Source organism: Lissotriton helveticus, chromosome 2_1 (assembly GCF_964261635.1).
Source record: "Lissotriton helveticus chromosome 2_1, aLisHel1.1, whole genome shotgun sequence".
NCBI classification, from domain to species: Eukaryota; Metazoa; Chordata; class Amphibia; order Caudata; family Salamandridae; genus Lissotriton; species Lissotriton helveticus.
Genome location: NC_136059.1, coordinates 870130950 through 870147311, shown reverse-complemented (window position 1 = coordinate 870147311; position 16362 = coordinate 870130950). Strand labels below are relative to the sequence as shown.

Below are 16362 nucleotides of genomic sequence, written 5' to 3'. Positions count from 1 at the left end.
GGGACACAAAGAATTGCCCACCAGCTCCACTGAACAGACTTGCTGGGAGTCCTGACCTGCAAAGAGGTGGCTGCTGTTGTTTTGGACCACTAGAGTCTGTTTTGAGCTGGAAAATCAACGCAACACCAAGAAGCGTGACATATCCGTACCTGTTTCCGACGCATCGCCGAAAAAACTGTTGCAGCGCCTGCCGCGGCTCGAGAAATCGCTGCACGCCACATTGAGTGCAACGTTCTCCGAAGTCCGAGATCACCGCACCGATTCCAAAGTAAGCCCTGCTGTGTGGCTGCAAGAATCTAAGCATCGTCGCATCACAGTGCCAAGTCTGTCGCATTGTTGGGGGAACACAGTAAGAAACCAACACATAACCTCCCCACGCAGTAAGAAACCGACGCATCACCTCCTTTCTCCGGTAAGGAACCAACGCATCACCTCCCCTGTAAAGCAGTAAGACACATCACCTTCCCCAAGTGTAAGGAACCGATGCATCATCTTCCCTGAGTATAAGGAACTGATGCATCGCCTTCCCAGAGGCCCGTTTTGTTTGTTTGCGTGACGCACCCAAGGTACTTCGTGTGAAAATTGTTGCATCTGCAATTTGCTTTGAACTGAACTATTTCTACCATCTGAAAGTCATATTTTTAAGTCTCGGCTGGCAATAGCAGCGCGCATGCGCTGCTCTCGGCATTCGAGAGCTTCTTGAAATCAATACGGTTGAGGAAGGGGACTTGAAACCCCGCCCCCTCTTCCCATTGGCTCGTGTCATAGCATAGGCTAAACGCTGGCATTCTATTGTTAAGGGGGCTTTTTAGTCTCTCAGTATTGCCGCCCTGTCCACTTTTGGCCACATCCACCGGGACTGGATCTTTTACTGGCGGCAGTACACCGTCTTTTTTTATTGCTTTTAAAAAGTGCCTCTCGCCATCCGTCCGTATCAGTACTACACCACTATCACAGGCAACTGGCAGAGATCAAGCTTCATACCAATGACAGCGTCACCCGCAGCTAGCTACATCACTGACATGAAAGCCAGCGACCGAATTAAAACATTTTGAGCGAACGAAGAGAGAAATACTTGCGGTGTGCATCCAGTGACTAAATTGCACCCTGAATATTCGCATATGTTGGTGCTTTATGCGCTTTCCCCCCCTTTTTTATTCACTCATCTGAGACGGAGAGGTAAATGAAATAAAAACAAACATTAAAAATGCAATAGGTCTCGCCTTTCATTAGGTTAAAGTCATTTGCTTTGCTTACAATACCAATAGCAATGCAAATAGCTTTAACTTAATCAAAAGGCGAGACCGGTTACATTTTCAATGCTTGTTATTACTGTATTGTGGATTTTTGTCATTTGGTCTTGTTTTGGTTTAAATGAAGATTACTTATTTTTCTAAACTGGTATGCTGTCCATTTAGTGTTTTCACTGTATGTGTTCACAAATGCTTTACACACTGCCTCTGGGACCTGTCTGCTCATGCCAAGCTACCAAGGGGGTTATTTTAGAAGTGTATCCCCCTTACCCTGACTAGAAGCAACGGTATCTATTTGGACAAAGGTGCCAACCTCTGCAAATTAGAGACCAACATTTCTAACAATTGCTATAGATGTGAAACATCTCCTTGAGAGTAGGCTGGGAGACACCTTTAGTGACATTGGCACTGCAACATGTTCCACGTTAGAATGCTTGCTACTTGGTATGCAAAGAAATGTTGAAGAGCAACACAGGAAATTTTATTTTACAATCAACAAGAAATGGTGTGCAATGATGCATAGAAATGTCCCTTCACCAATCATGGCATTTGAGGTCAATGAAACCTTTCGGTGGTACTCTGCACAAGTTTTAGATCCCTTCCGTAAAGGGGAATTTTTGCTGGACTTTCAAAGGTACTGCTTCATTTGTGACCAATTCAATAACTCTGAGGGCATATGCATCCAGTTTAACGCATATGTTGCAGAACCCAATCGCAGTCTTCATGGTGCACCAGTATTGCCATGGAAAGCTCTCTCTGTGGCCAGAGTTAGCAAATTGTGTACTGGCTGTTTTAGCGTTGCCTGTCTCAAGTGTCAATGCTGAGAGGTCCTTTTCATAGATAAAAGTTTACATGGGAAGGAAAGAGCTAGTGACCATGACCAAAGAATCACTGAGGAAGTATTGTATTTTGTACTACAATAAGTTTGGTTTGTAAAAATATGTTTGGACCTCATAAACACTGTCTATATATATCATGCACTATCAGTGCAGAAAGCATGCAGTAACAGAAGTAAAACGTTCCATAAACACCTGAAAAACACTGTTTCTGTTGTTTTTAATGGCATGAAAATGTGTAACCACGGTTTAAGGTATTGAAATAACTGGAAATCACTGAAAAAAACTGCACCAGCATTTACCAAAAATACGAAATGAAAACAGGAAAGCTTATTTATATCCTGTCCATTTAACCTTACAATACAACCCACTTGGTCATGTAGACCATAACTATGGCACCGTCATAAATAGATGATATATCAATTATATTCAGTCTTTAATATGCTCTGCAAAGAAAGAACTAACAGTGATCTGAACCTAGTCTATGGCAGTTACCATGAATAAATAAAGATATTAATTTCTCAACCAATCTTGGAGGCTCATGACTAGTTGTACAAAAAAAGACTGACAGCATGCTAAATCACTAAAGAAAGGCCCTTATGTAAACAATAGATGGACCTTGAAACAGTCTGACCGATTGTTACACTATAAACTTAAAATCCTAGAATAGTCTAAAAAATCCTAGTACTGCATATTGGATGGTATTTCTCCCTGGGAAGCTCTACTTTAAACTTTGCGGTAGAATTATTTTGATAAGGGAAAATGTATTTGTCCGATGTGATATTTTCCAAAGTAGGCAGCACATAATTCTTCTGGCTCTGAAAATAGAGTACCATCAAATATAAATGTTTTAAAAAAAAAAAAAAGAATGTATATATTGGTAAAAAGAAAAAAAATAGAGTACATTACTATTTTATGTTTAAACACAAGATTGTATAGATTGGTAAAAAAGAGAAAATCAAGCTCTTTGCTCACAAAAGAAAGCTGTACTCCCCGATTTTTTTTGTGTGCTAACAGCGGTGTCCTCTTTAGGATCTTTTAGATTATGGTAGGTTTTAAGTCAGCAGTATATTAAATAATATTTTTTTGTACAATTAGTAAGGAACTTCCAAAATTGGGAGAAAAATCAATGTCATTATTTAAACATAGTAACTTCCAATCTCTAGGTGCAGATTACATAACCTTTGACAGTGTATATAATTGATATACCATCCATTTATGACAACCGCTACAGTTGTGGTCTTTATGACAAAGTGGGCTGTACTTTATGGTCAAATGTATAGGATAGATGTCATTACTGCTGTGCTTTCTGTGGAAATTTAGTTTTCAGCTTTGTGAAATTGTTTTTATCATGCTTGTATGTGAATGTTGGTTTTAGGCATGTGCCTAACTTAATAGGATGATTTTATAATATTAGCCACATGGGAACTTAGAGTGAAAGCTTTCTAACTCTGGGTCTTAAAGAAGAAGGTTGCTATTACTCCTTACCACCGAAACACGTTGATGAATACTGTGCACTCATTTCTATTCTTACACCAATAGACTGAAATAAGGACTGGCGACATTCATCCAAGGAACGATGAAGAATGAGAAATAGTTATAAAACCAAATAAAAGAGCGGGTTTTGTATAATCTTGGATAGTGTGTGAATAGGCATTTTAATAAGTGTACAGTGTTTTCAAAAAGATAATAATGTTTATTTTTTATTTTTGCACAACATATATATTAATGTATCATTAGATCTCCTAGTACATGTGAGACCAGAGGGGAGTTTTGGTCCCTTTGTCTCCTAATCACAACATTCTTGAGATAACAGCATAAGATGTATTTTAATTGAACACATTTCCTCAAAAGTTTAATCTACCCTCTAAGCCACCGGTACTCATAGTACGGCCCGAGGGCCGCCAGCGGCCCGGCAAGCCTTCCTTGGCGGCCCGCGGACCTTGCAGGCATTGTACCGGTGTTTAAAAAAAATAAAAAATTAAAGAGTGTCAGCAAACATCCTCGCAGCAGCGCGGACTCCGAGACACGGCTCTATGGGGGCCGGACGATTCACAACAAAGTCACATTAACAAGTAAAGGGTCTTTTAAAGACCTGTGAAGTACTCGGGTGCGGCTGTGTGTGCGCCCGGGAAGCTGGGGTGAGATGACAGACAGAGGGAGAAATAGAGGGAAGGAGAAATAGAGGGAGGGCGTCAGAGAGGGAGGGGGGCGACAGAGGGGGAGGGAGGGGCGACAGAGGGGGAGGGAGGGGCGACAGAGGGGGAGGGGGCGACAGACAGGGAGCGGGGGGCAACAGACAGGGAGCGGGGGGCAACAGACAGGGAGCGGGGGGCAACAGACAGGGAGCGGGGGGCGACAGACAGGGAGCGGGGGGGCGACAGACAGGGGGGGCGACAGACAGGGAGAGGGGGGGCGACAGACAGGGAGCGGGGGGGCGAGACAGGGAGCGGGGGGGGCGACAGACAGGGAGCGGGGGGGCGACAGACAGGGAGCGGGGGGGGCGACAGACAGGGAGCGGGGGGGGCGACAGACAGGGAGCGGGGGGGGCGACAGACAGGGAGCGGGGGGCGACAGACAGGGAGCGGGGGGCGACAGACAGGGAGCGGGGGGCGACAGACAGGGAGCGGGGGGGCGACAGACAGGGAGCGGGGGGGGCGACAGACAGGGAGCGGGGGGGCGACAGACAGGGAGCGGGGGGGGCGACAGACAGGGAGCGGGGGGGGCGACAGACAGGGAGCGGGGGGGGCGACAGACAGGGAGCGGGGGGGGCGACAGACAGGGAGCGGGGGGGGCGACAGACAGGGAGCGGGGGGGCGACAGACAGGGAGCGGGGGGGGCGACAGACAGGGAGCGGGGGGGGCGACAGACAGGGAGCGGGGGGGGCGACAGACAGGGAGCGGGGGGGGCGACAGACAGGGAGCGGGGGGGGGGACAGACAGGGAGCGGGGGGGCGACAGACAGGGAGCGGGGGGGCGACAGACAGGGAGCGGGGGGGCGACAGACAGGGAGCGGGGGGAGCGGGGGGGCGACAGACAGGGAGCGGGGGGGCGACAGACAGGGAGCGGGGGGGCGACAGACAGGGAGCGGGGGGGCGACAGACAGGGAGCGGGGGGGCGAGACAGGGAGCGGGGGGGGCGACAGACAGGGAGCGGGGGGGGCGACAGACAGGGAGCGGGGGGGGCGACAGACAGGGAGCGGGGGGGGCGACAGACAGGGAGCGGGGGGGGCGACAGACAGGGAGCGGGGGGGGGGCGACAGACAGGGAGCGGGGGGCGACAGACAGGGAGCGACAGACAGGGAGCGACAGACAGGGAGCGACAGACAGGGAGCGACAGACAGGGAGCGACAGACAGGGAGCGACAGACAGGGAGCGACAGACAGGGAGCGACAGACAGGGAGCGACAGACAGGGAGCGACAGACAGGGAGCGACAGACAGGGAGCGACAGACAGGGAGCGACAGACAGGGGGCGACAGACAGGGGGCGACAGACAGGGGGCGACAGACAGGGGGCGACAGACAGGGAGCGGGGGGCGACAGACAGGGAGCGGGGGGGCGACAGACAGGGAGCGGGGGGGCGACAGACAGGGAGCGGGGGGGCGACAGACAGGGAGCGGGGGGGCGACAGACAGGGAGCGGGGGGCGACAGACAGGGAGCGGGGGGCGACAGACAGGGAGCGGGGGGCGACAGACAGGGAGCGGGGGGCGACAGACAGGGAGCAGGGAGCGACAGACAGGGAGCGACAGACAGGGAGCGGGGGGCGACAGACAGGGAGCGGGGGGCGACAGACAGGGAGCGGGGGGCGACAGACAGGGAGCGGGGGGCGACAGACAGGGAGCGGGGGGCGACAGACAGGGAGCGGGGGGCGACAGACAGGGAGCGGGGGGCGACAGACAGGGAGCGGGGGGCGACAGACAGGGAGCGGGGGGCGACAGACAGGGAGCGGGGGGCGACAGACAGGGAGCGGGGGCGACAGACAGGGAGCGGGGGCGACAGACAGGGAGCGGGGGGGCGACAGACAGGGAGCGGGGGGGCGACAGACAGGGAGCGGGGGGGCGACAGACAGGGAGCGGGGGGCGACAGACAGGGAGCGGGGGGCGACAGACAGGGAGCGACAGACAGGGAGCGACAGACAGGGAGCGACAGACAGGGGGCGACAGACAGGGAGCGGGGGGCGACAGACAGGGAGCGGGGGGCGACAGACAGGGAGCGGGGGGCGACAGACAGGGAGCGACAGACAGGGAGCGGGGGGCAACAGACAGGGAGCGGGGGGCAACAGACAGGGAGCGGGGGGCAACAGACAGGGAGCGGGGGGCAACAGACAGGGAGCGGGGGCAACAGACAGGGAGCGGGGGCAACAGACAGGGAGCGGGGGGCACCAGACAGGGAGCGGGGGGCACCAGACAGGGAGCGGGGGGCACCAGACAGGGAGCGGGGGGCACCAGACAGGGAGCGGGGGGCACCAGACAGGGAGCGGGGGGCAACAGACAGGGAGCGGGGGGCAACAGACAGGGAGCGGGGGGCAACAGACAGGGAGCGGGGGGCAACAGACAGGGAGCGGGGGCAACAGACAGGGAGCGGGGGCAACAGACAGGGAGCGGGGGGCAACAGACAGGGAGCGGGGGGCAACAGACAGGGAGTAACAAAGTTGTTATGGGTAGTCTGTAAAGTTAAGGATTTATTAGTACCCATATGAACTCTTTTTAGCAACCTCTGAAGGACAAAAGAGTGAGGAACATGTAATATGGTCCTACACCTGCTTCCTGCAGTTTGCATGCAGCTCCTTAAAGTTGGTTTATAGATCATGGTGCTATACCAGGATTGGAACTTATTAACTGCACGAAAAAACAGACCCCTGAAACAAAAAGCAGTTATCAACTAAACTAGGTACAAAAAACACATATCTGTTGTTAGACGGGGACCTGGAGGGTCGGCCGAGCACAGTGTTCGCACAGACAGGTAACTTCCCCCCCACAGATGGACACCACACAAAGCTTATGGTAACACCTTTTATAGGCACTTCGGGTAGTAGAGTGGTACGATACAGGGCGATCAGGACACGATGATCCTCTCAATTCTAGTCTCTAGTAAGGGAAGGGGGTAGCGGGACAGTCTTGGTACCCACGGGTACGGGTGCGTAACGGTGATAGCTCACAATCCTCGAGCTCGGTGTTCGGAGGGGCCAGACCGCGGCAGCGCCGGCAGGTCCCGAAGAGGTCGTAGGTGGCACGGGCCGCGGCAGCGCCAGCAGGTCCCAACGAGGATGAAGGTTACAACGGGCCGCGGCAGCGCCAGCAGGTCCCACGAGAATGCAGGTTGCAACGGGCCGCGGCAGCGCCAGCAGGTCCCACGAGGATGAAGGTTACAACGGGCCGCGGCAGCGCCAGCAGGTCCCACGAGAATGCAGGTTGCAGAGGGCCGCGGCAGCGCCAGCAGGTCCCACGAGGATGAAGGTTGCAGAGGGCCGCGGCAGCGCCAGCAGGTCCCACGAGGATGAAGGTTGCAGAGGGCCGCGGCAGCGCCAGCAGGTCCCACGAGGATGAAGGTTGCAGAGGGCCGCGGCAGCGCCAGCAGGCAGGATAATAGTTCACAAGGCAGGGCTGTGGCAGCGCCAACAGTCCGTCAAGGATGAGTTCGTCGCGGTGTCTCTCGACTCCAGGATACAACTGCCTTCCTGTCCTGGGGCTGCCTCAGTTATAGGTCTGGCGCCCTTTGATGTCCGGACCCTCGCTCTTGGAGGTCGGGAGGTCTGGGATGAGGGAGTCCAGACACCCAGCAGGGGGGTGGAGCCAGCGCCCGAGGAGGCTGGGGGTGCTCGGCACCTGGCGGGGGAGAGCCATCGACACTTCGTACTCCCATTGACCTGCCAAGTGGGCCGTTCACCTCCTGGGTGGAGGGTGGTGCCGGGATGTCGGGGCCTGGCCAGGCCCAGGGTTGGGGTCGGGCTGAGGCCGCGCGGCCGCGTGGTGCCGTGTCCAAGATGGCGGCTGGGCCGGGCAATGGTGCTGACGGTGGCCCGGGCCCTGTCCTGCGGGGAGGGAGCGAGCCCTTCATGTGGCCTGTCCAACATCTGTGATATGTTACGATTGTGCTTTAGAGCAGGCATACTCACTACCCCTGTGTTATGCATAAGTGTACTGCCAGGCCCTTTTTTTCATGACTCAGCCCCTCGTGACACCAGACCCTTTCAGCTGTCACACCCTGGTCCCCATTTGATGGGATCCAGCAGTAATTTTGTTACGATTTTTATATATAATTGGCTAACACCAGGACTACACGTGAACATGGCTTTTAACCTTAACTAGCAGCCTCAAGGGATGCCACTCGTCAGGGGCGGATTGGCAATGCGGGCATTCGGGCATGGGCTGAAGGGCCGGTGTCTCTGTGCCCTCTGTGGGCCGTTTTTTTTCTCCCCTTTCCCGGCCGTACAGTGAAGCTGCATTCATTTCTCTGTCTGTCTCCATGCTCTCTGTGGACTAGGAAAGGGGAGAAAAAAAACGGCCCACAGAGGGCACGGAGACAGAGACAGAGAAATGAATGCAGCTTTGGCCTCTCCTTCACCCCCTGCCCTGCCAAGCAATCACGCTGAGGGTGGCTGGGGAGGGGGTGATTGTTTGCAAAAATCGGCCTCCCTGGGGGCCAGGTGTTGCTCAGGCCTTTGAGCGATTTTCACCTCGGCCCCCCTGGGGCCCACGCAGCACAAATACAGTGTTCGTTTTAACACCTCGCTCACAGCCCTTCACATTCGGGGCATAGTGGGCGTGGAAGAAAGGGTCTCGCTGTGGGGGCCAGGTGATCTTTGCAACTTGCACCAACTTCACCTCAGCCTCCCCCTGGCTACCATGGAGGACCCAGCAGCTGTGTGTTGTGCTCCCCTGCCAGGACATTGCCCGGAGGCCTGGAGGGCTGATTAATTTACTAATTGCAGGGGCCTTACTGCTGTTCATGTGCTCCTGAGCTGAAGGTCTGGGGAGGGCTGAGGGTTAGCAATAGCTGGGGCTTCCCTGCTTATTAGGTGCTCATTCCCTGGAGGGCTCGAATAATTTTGTGACTGAAAGGGGCCTTGCTGTTTTTTTTGTTGCTCAGCATGTAGGCCATTGTCACCTTGGCCCTGTGTCCTGTGCAAGAACAGTATCCTCTCACTTTCATTCCTTGTCTGTGCCAAACATCTTAAGGATTTTGAGGGCCCTGGGCCAAACATATTTTTGGGCCCCTTTTTGGAACAGATTTGAATTTATAATCCAATTTCTGCTCTTTGATGCCTTATTTCAGCTAGTCACTGGACAGTGCACTACCATACTTGTCCAAATTCTTAATGTATTTACATCTAATATTCAAGGGCATTGACGTGTGTTTTCAATATTACAACACAGTAGCAGCTCACTAAAATTACTGAAAATAATCACAGTGACATCCTCCCATTTCTCATATGTGATGGCCTGTTTGATATCAAAGACATTTTTTTATGGATGTTGCATGAAACAAACACATTTTCCTGCAAAATCTCTGTGATAGGTTCTTACTCAACGCGCATATTAAAAATAAATTTGAAAAAATGGTATTTAAAACAATCTGTTTAAGGAGCATGCATGGTCATTGGGGCAAGATTCTCTGCAGAACAGAGCTGGCTCTATCAGGGGGCTCCCTGAACGGCTGGGGCCCTGGGCCAGAGCCCACATTGCATGAACAAGAGTAGGGCCCCCCTCCCAAATGTCCTTTAAGGTCAGAGAGTTGAGGGGTAAAATAACCAGAAACAAGAAAGGAACTCCATCTTGACCTATATCCACTTTATCATTGGGGAAAGCCTCCAATAACACGGGCATACATAAACCACATCTTCAACTTTTATAAGTTATTTATTCATTTTTATTTTTAGAGTTTTTTTGTCATTCAAAAATTCATATTTTCTTTTTTCTTATTTGAAAACAGGTAGTTATTTGCTATATTTCATGTGATTTTCTTTAAACATATATTCAAAAATTCATATTGTAATTACAAAGTCACAATAGATAAACATATCTTTTTTTTTTTAAATAACGAGACAATAATTATAACCCAGGACGAGAACCACAAACACAACACATCCACTCTATCACACACCCTAGTCATACATCACTCTACTACACCAGAAAAAACACCCCGTTGTTTTACACCAGTTTGTCCACTGTACAACCAAAGGTTGGATCTAATTAGAAGAGAGGGCCAACGCGTTTCGGTGGAAGAACTGCAATGGAAACCACCTTCATCAGGGCCAGCCAGGGGCAATTGCAACAGAGGGTCTCGCAACCTGGAGCAAGTGTCTGAAAAAAATATAAGTGCAAAGAAGAGGTTTTTACTAGTATGCCCAACAATGTTTAATTTGCACAGCCTATTTTGAGACAACAATGACAAGGACCATACATGCTACGCTCACATGCTATGCAACCAGTGTTACCTTATATCCCAAAGGACGTGAACATGTACACTGAGTGTAATAGAAATAAGAAAAATCATGACAAAAGGAGGGTTCAGGGGCGGTGATATGGAATTTTTGGCCAGAAAATCTAGCAAGCAGCCTAGTTGTAGTTGAAATAACTTGGTATCTACCTCTTTATTAAAATGTAATGTTCCAACCTGCCAATATGCTGCACCTTAACTCCTTGACTACAAGCCAAGGATTTTAGGCCATTTTCATTAGCTGCCCAAGGACAGAGGCTTCACAACTGTCCTAAGGAGAAGTGCAGAAAAAGCGCACTATTTAATGTAATTGGTGATTACAAAAAGTACCTGACTACAGAATAATAGGTCTCTTAATTACCTTCCCATTCAAAAGACTGTAATGGAGCCAGTCAGAGCAGTGCTATAGGCTCCTGTAGAGTATCGGCTTAAGAAGGTTTCAACAGAATGCACTGCAAAGGTAAAAATCAATGCTTATATTTAAACTCACAAGAGATTACACTATACAGACCGGTGCTAGTCAACATGCAAAGACTGCAACTTGACATCATAGTACCTTTCTCTTACGAGCAGAACACCTTTCATATATGTTTCAAGGGAAATCCCGATATACTTCTTATTTCCGCTGCCCAAATCTGTAGTGAGAAAAAGACAAACTATTCTAGTACTCGTCCTCCTCCTGATACTAAATGGAAAAGGACCTAATCCCATAGTAACAGCAGAGCACTTACGTAATGTATTGCTGTATGAATCCTGCAGTTGTCTGATGCTTCTCTACAGACACTGTAGCTCTGGTAGGAGTTTTTGTAGGGTGTATTCATCAAATGGAATGCCTAACAAATTAAAGGCATATACACTATTATAACTACTATTGAGCCCCTAAACATCAAACATATTGATGTGGCTAAATACTAAAGCGAATGGGCGGTATTATTTATACTTTGTTCTCATTATTAATGCGCAAAAATGGCAGAGTATCCTATACGAGAACCGGGTATGGAAAGCTGCCCCAGAATAAGTTGTAAACGGAGGGAGAAAGATGTTATTTCCAAATACCATGAAAACCCGTCAGTGACCTCCGTATATGCCAGCCCAGAGTAGTTATATAAATACACATAACAAATCTCATACGTCCCTGCATTGTGTCTCCGCCGATCGAAGTTGAGCATTTCTAGCGAGCATTGTACCGACAAACACATCACATCTGCCACGACACAGAATATTCACCCCCAATATGGCGTCGACTCGTTCAGTCCATCGTTTATGTTGATGCCTGTATCCGGATACACTTACAACCGGATATACTAGCAAGGTTGTGCGGCAATGATTACACAGGTGTTAGGCTTTAGAATAATGAGCCTCCAGTATTTAAAACGACGTGTATCTGCAGTCGTTATTTGCGGTAACAAAGTGCAGCCGGTATGCTGGTGTAGCTCTGGGACGTATGTGAACACTTTCAAAACAGGTAAGCTGTGCAGTAGAGCTAGGTTACTTTAGTAACGGCGATTTAAAGTTTAAAGAGAACACCGCACTGTTTACGCTGGGCATCGTGCTGGTTCTCTTTTTCGTTTTGTAATTGAATGTTTTTTGCTACAAGAAATACTTTCGAGGTAGGAGTGTTTGTCGGTACAATGCTCGCTAGAAATGCTCAACTTCGATCGGCGGAGACACAATGCAGGGACGTATGAGATCTGTTATGTGTATTTATATAACTACTCTGGGCTGGCATATACGGAGGTCACTGACGGGTTTTCATGGTATTTGGAAATAACATCTTTCTCCCTCAGTTTACAACTTATTCTGTGGCAGCTTTCCATACCCGGTTCTCGTATAGGATACTCTGCCGTTTTTTTTGTGCATTAATAATGAGAACAAAGTATAAATAATACCGCCCATTCGCTTTAGTATTTAGACACATCATTATGTTTGATGTTTAGGGGCTCGATAGTAGTTATAATATTGTGTATGCCTTTAATTTGTTAGGCATTCCATTGGATGAATGCACCCTACAAAAACTCCTACCAGAGCTACAGTGTCTGTAGAGAAGCATCAGACAACTGCAGGATTCGTACAGCAAAACATTACGTAAGTGCTCTGCTGTTACTATGGGATTAGGTCCTTTTCCATTTAGTATCAGGAGGATGAGTACTAGAATAGTTTGTCTTTTTCTCACTACAGATTTGGGCAGCGGAAATAAGAAGTATATCGGGATTTCCCTTGAAACATATATGAAAGGTGTTCTGCTCGTAAGAGAAAGGTACTATGATGTCAAGTAGCACTCTTTGGATGTTGACTAGCACCGGTCTGTATAGTGTAATCTCTTGAGAGTTTAAATATAAGCATTGATTTTTACCTTTGCCGTGCATTCTGTTGAAATCTTCTTAAGCCGATACTCTACAGGAGCCTATAGCACTGCTCTGACTGGCTCCATTACAGTCTTTTGAATGGGAAGGTAATTAAGAGACCTATTATTCTGTAGTCAGGTACTTTTTGTAAATCACCAATTACATTAAATAGTGCGCTTTGTCTGCACTTCTCCTTAAGACAGTTGTGAAGCCTCTGTCCTTGGGCAGCTAAAAAATCCTTGGCTTGTAGTCAAGGAGTTAAGGTGCAGCATATTGGCACGTTGGAACATTACATTTTAATAAAGAGGTAGATACCAAGTTATTTCAACTACAACTAGGCTGCTTGCTAGATTTTCTGGCCAAAAATTCCATATCACCGCCCCTGAACCCTCCTTTTGTCATGATTTTTCTTATTTCTATTACACTCAGTGTACATGTTCACGTCCTTTGGGATATAAGGTAACACTGGTTGCATAGCATGTGAGCTTAGCATGTATGGTCCTTGTCATTGTTGTCTCAAAATAGGCTGTGCAAATTAAACATTGTTGGGCATACTAGTAAAAACTTCTTCTATGCACTTATATTTTTTTCAGACACTTACTCCAGGTTGCGAGACCCTCTGTTGCAATTGCCCCTGGCTGGCCCTGATGAAGGTGGTTTCCATTGCAGTTCTTCCACCGAAACGCGTTGGCCCTCTCTTCTAATTAGATCCAACCTTTGGTTGTACAGTGGACAAACTGGTGTAAAACAACGGGGTGTTTTTTCTGGTGTAGTAGAGTGATGTATGACTAGGGTGTGTGATAGAGTGCATGTGTTGTGTTTGTGGTTCTCATCCTGGGTTATAATTATTGTCTCGTTATTTTAAAAAAAAGATATGTTTATCTATTCTGACTTTGTAATTACAATATGAATTTTTGTATATATGTTTAAAGAAAATCACATTGAAATATAGCGAATAACTACCTGTTTTCAAATAAGAAAAAAGAAAATATGAATTTTTGAATGACAAAAAAACTCTAAAAATAAAAATGAATAAATAACTTATAAAAGTTGAAGATGTGGTTTATGTATGCCCGTGTTATTGGAGGCTTTCCCCAATGATAAAGTGGATATAGGTCAAGAGGGAGTTCCTTTCTTGTTTCCAGAGCCCACATTGACCATGCTTTAAAACGTCTCTGGTCTGTGCATAGGCATATGTGGCCTGACGCCAGAGTTGCAGAGATCGGGATTCATGTTTGAGTCCTAGCGTCTGCTCAACAACCTGTGATTCTGGGCAGATCACTTCATAGCCCAGGCCCTTAAACAAAAAATCGGATCATGTGTACTGTAATTGGTACTCATAAATAGAACTCAAATAGCCTTTGTCTTGGGCTGAATTCGCACTATATGAAACTGTCAAATGGAAAAACAACTAAAAAACAACTATAAAAAATAACCATTTGTTCATGCTTAATGATTCTGCAAAGGTACCATGATAATTAAAGAGGACACTTTATAAAAACATGTCCATATTTTTTAACACAGCTTTTCTGATGCAAAATGTTTATTTTGATGTAATTCCCCTAAGTGCCTCCCTGTCTGGTTGTCTTATGTTGTGGAGGCTGCGCTCTGACCCTTAAGTCATTCTGTACCTCTTATTGGGGGCACCATTCTACTTCTATGTTCTTTTTGTTATTCCGGGAGAGTCTAAGCTTGCACTAAGATAACATTTCATAGTATTCATAATTTCCAGTGACTCCCTCCTCAATGGGGGATCTTGTTGGGTGATGTTTGTGGCCTTCCTTTCCCTCCCCAGCTCCTGCCTCACCTCCATATGGACACACCCCTTACTCACTGCCTGCATGAGTGGGAAAACAGCAGGCCAATAGGTTTCTGTCTCACTGCTCTGACCACACCCCCTTTCTCAGTCAGCCAGTAAGACACAGTTTCTGGATTGAAGTGGGGGTAATAATTCATAGATTTCCTTCCCACCTCCTGATTACCACGCCAGCCAGGTGAGGGACATAAAAGCAGCTTGCCAACAGCTTTCATCAGACAACTTCAGGTTGGACTCCACAGTACCCACCACCAGGAGGATCGTATCCAGAAGTCGCAGCAGGAGATCAAAGACCTGCCCAGCACTCAGGTGCCCAGAAAACCTGCTTCAACAGGCTGCTCCTTCAGCCTACATCATCTCCTTAGTTGACAACCTTTTCCTACATGTGTAGACCTTCAGTGACCCAGTCCAACTCCTAAGGCTTAGGAAGAAGACAATGGTACTTGCTCTGTAAGCTTTAAAAGGCTTAATTTACTAAATATTTCTCTACAAATTAGACCTCAAAGAGTAACCAAATGGTGTTTCATGAAAAGGCGCGCCCCTTGAATGTGTGGACCACGCCCCTTAATTGTGGGCCACGTCCCTTAATTGTGGGCCACGTCCCTTGAATATGGGCCACTTTTTTCGTCAGTGCCCGGGCCAAATTGTGATCCCAATCCGACCCTGCCACTCGTCAACTACAAGGTCTTTCTTCCTTCAAGATTTTGCCAGGTCGACGCTGAGTACTAAATAGTACAAATGCGTATTGCCGTAGACACTAAGGTTCACGTGCACGTCTCGGCGCTGACAGAATGACAGGGATCTCTGCTCTCTGACCCACTGCAGTAGTAACTGGCGCTGCGATAAGAAGCTGCGGCCGCAAGCCTCTGCAGAGGAAGCAGCAGGTGGCAACCTGGCGTGCGTCTACCGAAGCCCTGGCAATAGGTAGAAACTAACGGAGACACAAACACCTATCAAAGTGCTAACGTAAAGACGTCTTCCAAGGGACGGGACGCTATCCTTCTAAACACACACACGAGTAAGCGGATCTCCGTGCCACCTGCCCTAAGGCATTTTGGGAGCTTGCGAGACGCGGGAAACCGTCACGGAGATTGAATACTGCTTTGTGCTGAAGCGGCGGGTGGGATATTCTCTTACCCCACCGTTCAAGCATTCAATACCTGTTCTTGCGGATCCTTCACCACCACGGCGGGAACGCCAACCTTCATATCCGAATCTGAGTCGGAGATCTCGCCATCCTCCACCTCCGCCATCTTCGTCCTCGGAGCCTCGACGACTTCACTGGTGCTGCCTCACCCAACGGAATGGGGCATCTATAGTAACTCCCCACTCCAATATGGAGTCTAGTGCCGTTCTAATGAACGCTAGGTCGACGCTCAAGAATCCATGGAAACAGATAGCGGCACTAGATAGTCTAACCATAGACGTATAACGTCTAGGTCGCGGCCATTTTGGAACAGGTAAACAAACACATTTCCAATATTTAAAGGCATAAAGGTCTAATGGGAGCTACCGGTTTGCTGCAATAATATATTCATTATGGTGCGTGCGGAGGTTGGGGTGTTCTACTCCAAGTTCTATTTATATATGGGTTTTTATATAGCTCGATCTTTACCCCACGGTCTCAGTGCGCTTTACAATAGAACCAGTTACATACATAAGGACTTCAGAGTA

At 48.6% G+C, this 16362-nt stretch overlaps 1 protein-coding gene across 2 annotated transcripts in view; it reads right to left on the bottom strand.

Annotated features, from left to right (window-relative positions):
* The window catches only part of PHAX (phosphorylated adaptor for RNA export), a 154425-nt gene extending 138346 nt beyond the window's left edge, over window positions 1–16079 (bottom strand). The window contains exon 1 of one of the 2 annotated variants that reach the window (XM_078675594.1): window positions 15849–16079. In XM_078675594.1, the coding sequence (XP_078531720.1) occupies window positions 15849–15941 (93 nt within the window). In that variant the 5' untranslated portion in view covers window positions 15942–16079. The remainder of the gene's footprint in view (window positions 1–15848) is intronic. The other variant, XM_078675593.1, reaches the window with a different exon arrangement.
* Window positions 16080–16362: the final 283 nt, after the last annotated feature.